Here is a 2,016-nt window from a genome sequence, read left to right as displayed (position 1 = left end):
GGGGGCACTGACCGCCCGGGGCCGCCCCGGCCGGGGGAGCCGCCCCCGCCGCCCCGGGGCCATGTACGAGGGCGCGGCGGTGGCGGGGCTGCCCCCCGGCCCCTTCCTCCGCATGGATTTCTACGGGCCGGGCCCCCGGGGCTGCCCCCCCCGCCGCCCCCCGCCGTGGAGCAGCTCCGGCCGCTGTAGGTACCTGCGCGCCGGGGGCGGACGGGCCCCCTCTCCGTCGCATCGGGCCGGGGAGAGGGGCCCCGAAACCCGGGCGGGGGTGGGGGGCGGCTGCGGGGATGGGTGCGAGGTGCGGTGCTGGGTGCGGGGGCCCTGGCCGTGGGCGGGGGGCTGAGCTGAGTGCTGGTCCCGGGGGGGTGCGGGGCTCAGCCCCCCCAGCCGTCTCCCCACCCGCTCCATGCGCAGATGCCACCGGCTCTTTAAGCACCCCCTCCCCTATTTCGGGGGCAGTCAGGACCTCGGGGCCGAGCTCGGTGAAGGGGGGCAGGGGGGTCGCCTCTCGCCCCCCCCCTTCCCGCAGCGGGGTCCAGGCAGCGCCGGCTCCGCCGGGAATTTCGCTCTCTCCTGATAAAGGCTCCGGGAAAATCCAATTAACTACAGACGGAGCCGCCGCTGCTGCCCAGGCGCAGGGGAGCCCCAGCCTGGGCCCCCACCCTGCCCCGGATCGGGGGGTCCCCCTGGGCCGGGGGTCCTGGGTGTGGATGTGAGGCCGGGCCAGCTCTGTTCCTGCTGGCGGGACCCTGCCCTGTGTCCCTGAGGGGTCGCAGCCCGGTGTCCCCTCCCATACCCATGCCCTGTGCGAGGGGGGGCAGGGAGGGCGTGAGGACACCGCTGTACCGGGATGGGCAGCAGGGGGACACGGGCAGCGCACCCCAAGTGGCGGCCAGCCTGAGAGCTCTTCCCCCAAGGGGATGTGGGACCCTGCTGTGGTTTGTGCCCACTGTGTGGGGGGCGAGTGAGGTCTGGAGGGGCTGGAGGAGTCCCGTGCCCCCGCTGTGGGCAGCCGGTGCCCTGGCACCCAGGGGCCACCACAACAACCCAGGGAAACTCCTGTCGGGTTCCGTGGGACTTTTCACCCCAATAAGGGCGGGGGCCCATTGCGGGGTGCCCGTGGCCGGCGCTGTGCAAAGGGTGTGTGGCCGTGGACCCCGGTCTCACTCCCCGCATTGTCTCGGGGCCGCTCGACCTTTGCGCTGGCACCGAGCGCGGCCGAGGGGCCTTTGTCTGCGCTGGGGACACGCGGGGGCTCCCGCTGGCTCTGTGAGGGGGGGGCTGCCTCCGAGGCCTCGCCCAGGCAGGGTGGGCAGGGGGGTCCCAGGCTCCAGCGCCACCCCTTAGGGCAGGGTCACCCGGCTCTGACTGCCCTGAGCAGGGTAGCTGGGGGGCATTGTCCCCTCTCTGTGCCCCCCAGTCCTGCGGGGGCCGGAGCCCCCTCCCCGTGGGCCGCAGCGCTGGGTGGACGTGGGTCCCCTCCCTGGCTAGGGCACCTCGGGGCTCTGGTCACGGTGACCGTGACCTGGCGGGCGCGTGGGCGGCGGGCGCTGGCGGGACTCCCTGGCTGTGCGCCCCGCTCCCGACGTCACACGAGGTGCCGTGTCTCCCCAGCCCGGGGGTGCCAGCCCGGGCAGGGCTCGGTGGTGTCGGAGCAGCCGTGCTGTGCCTCAGTTTCCTCAGAGCCAGCTGCGGCTGTGCCCGCTGGCCCCGCGGTGCTGGCTGCTGGCCCAGCGTGGCACTGCCCTGCCCGGCGGGGCGTGTTGCGCTGGCACAGCAGCCAGAGCTGCTCAGGGGGCACGGGGAGCCCATCCATACCCTCAGAGAGGTCTGGGGCTGCTACCATGGGGAAACGGAGGCACGAGGCAGCTCCTGAGAGTGGGGGAAGATCTTGTAGGAGCCCACCAAAACAGTGGGAACCCCCTGCCCCTGTGGGGCCATGTGTTGTTGGGGGTTTTTGGAGTGCTGTGCGGGTGTGGGAGGGGTACGTGGGGTTAGATTGTGCGTGGCACACCC

General features: G+C 73.4%; 1 protein-coding gene across 1 annotated transcript in view; it reads left to right on the top strand.

Moving 5' to 3' along the window:
• Nucleotides 1–38: 38 nt before the first annotated feature.
• Nucleotides 39–2,016, top strand: part of RARA (retinoic acid receptor alpha) — an 8,095-nt gene continuing 6,117 nt past the window's right edge. The window contains exon 1 of the mRNA XM_042027938.1: nucleotides 39–185. Coding sequence (XP_041883872.1) covers nucleotides 62–185 — 124 coding nt within the window. The 5' untranslated portion in view covers nucleotides 39–61. The remainder of the gene's footprint in view (nucleotides 186–2,016) is intronic.

This window comes from Corvus kubaryi, unplaced genomic scaffold (assembly GCF_017639235.1).
Source record: "Corvus kubaryi isolate FWS band 111438036 unplaced genomic scaffold, C.kubaryi_AGA036_p1.0 37301, whole genome shotgun sequence".
Classification (NCBI taxonomy): domain Eukaryota; kingdom Metazoa; phylum Chordata; class Aves; order Passeriformes; family Corvidae; genus Corvus; species Corvus kubaryi.
This window is presented reverse-complemented; position numbering and strand designations above follow the sequence as displayed.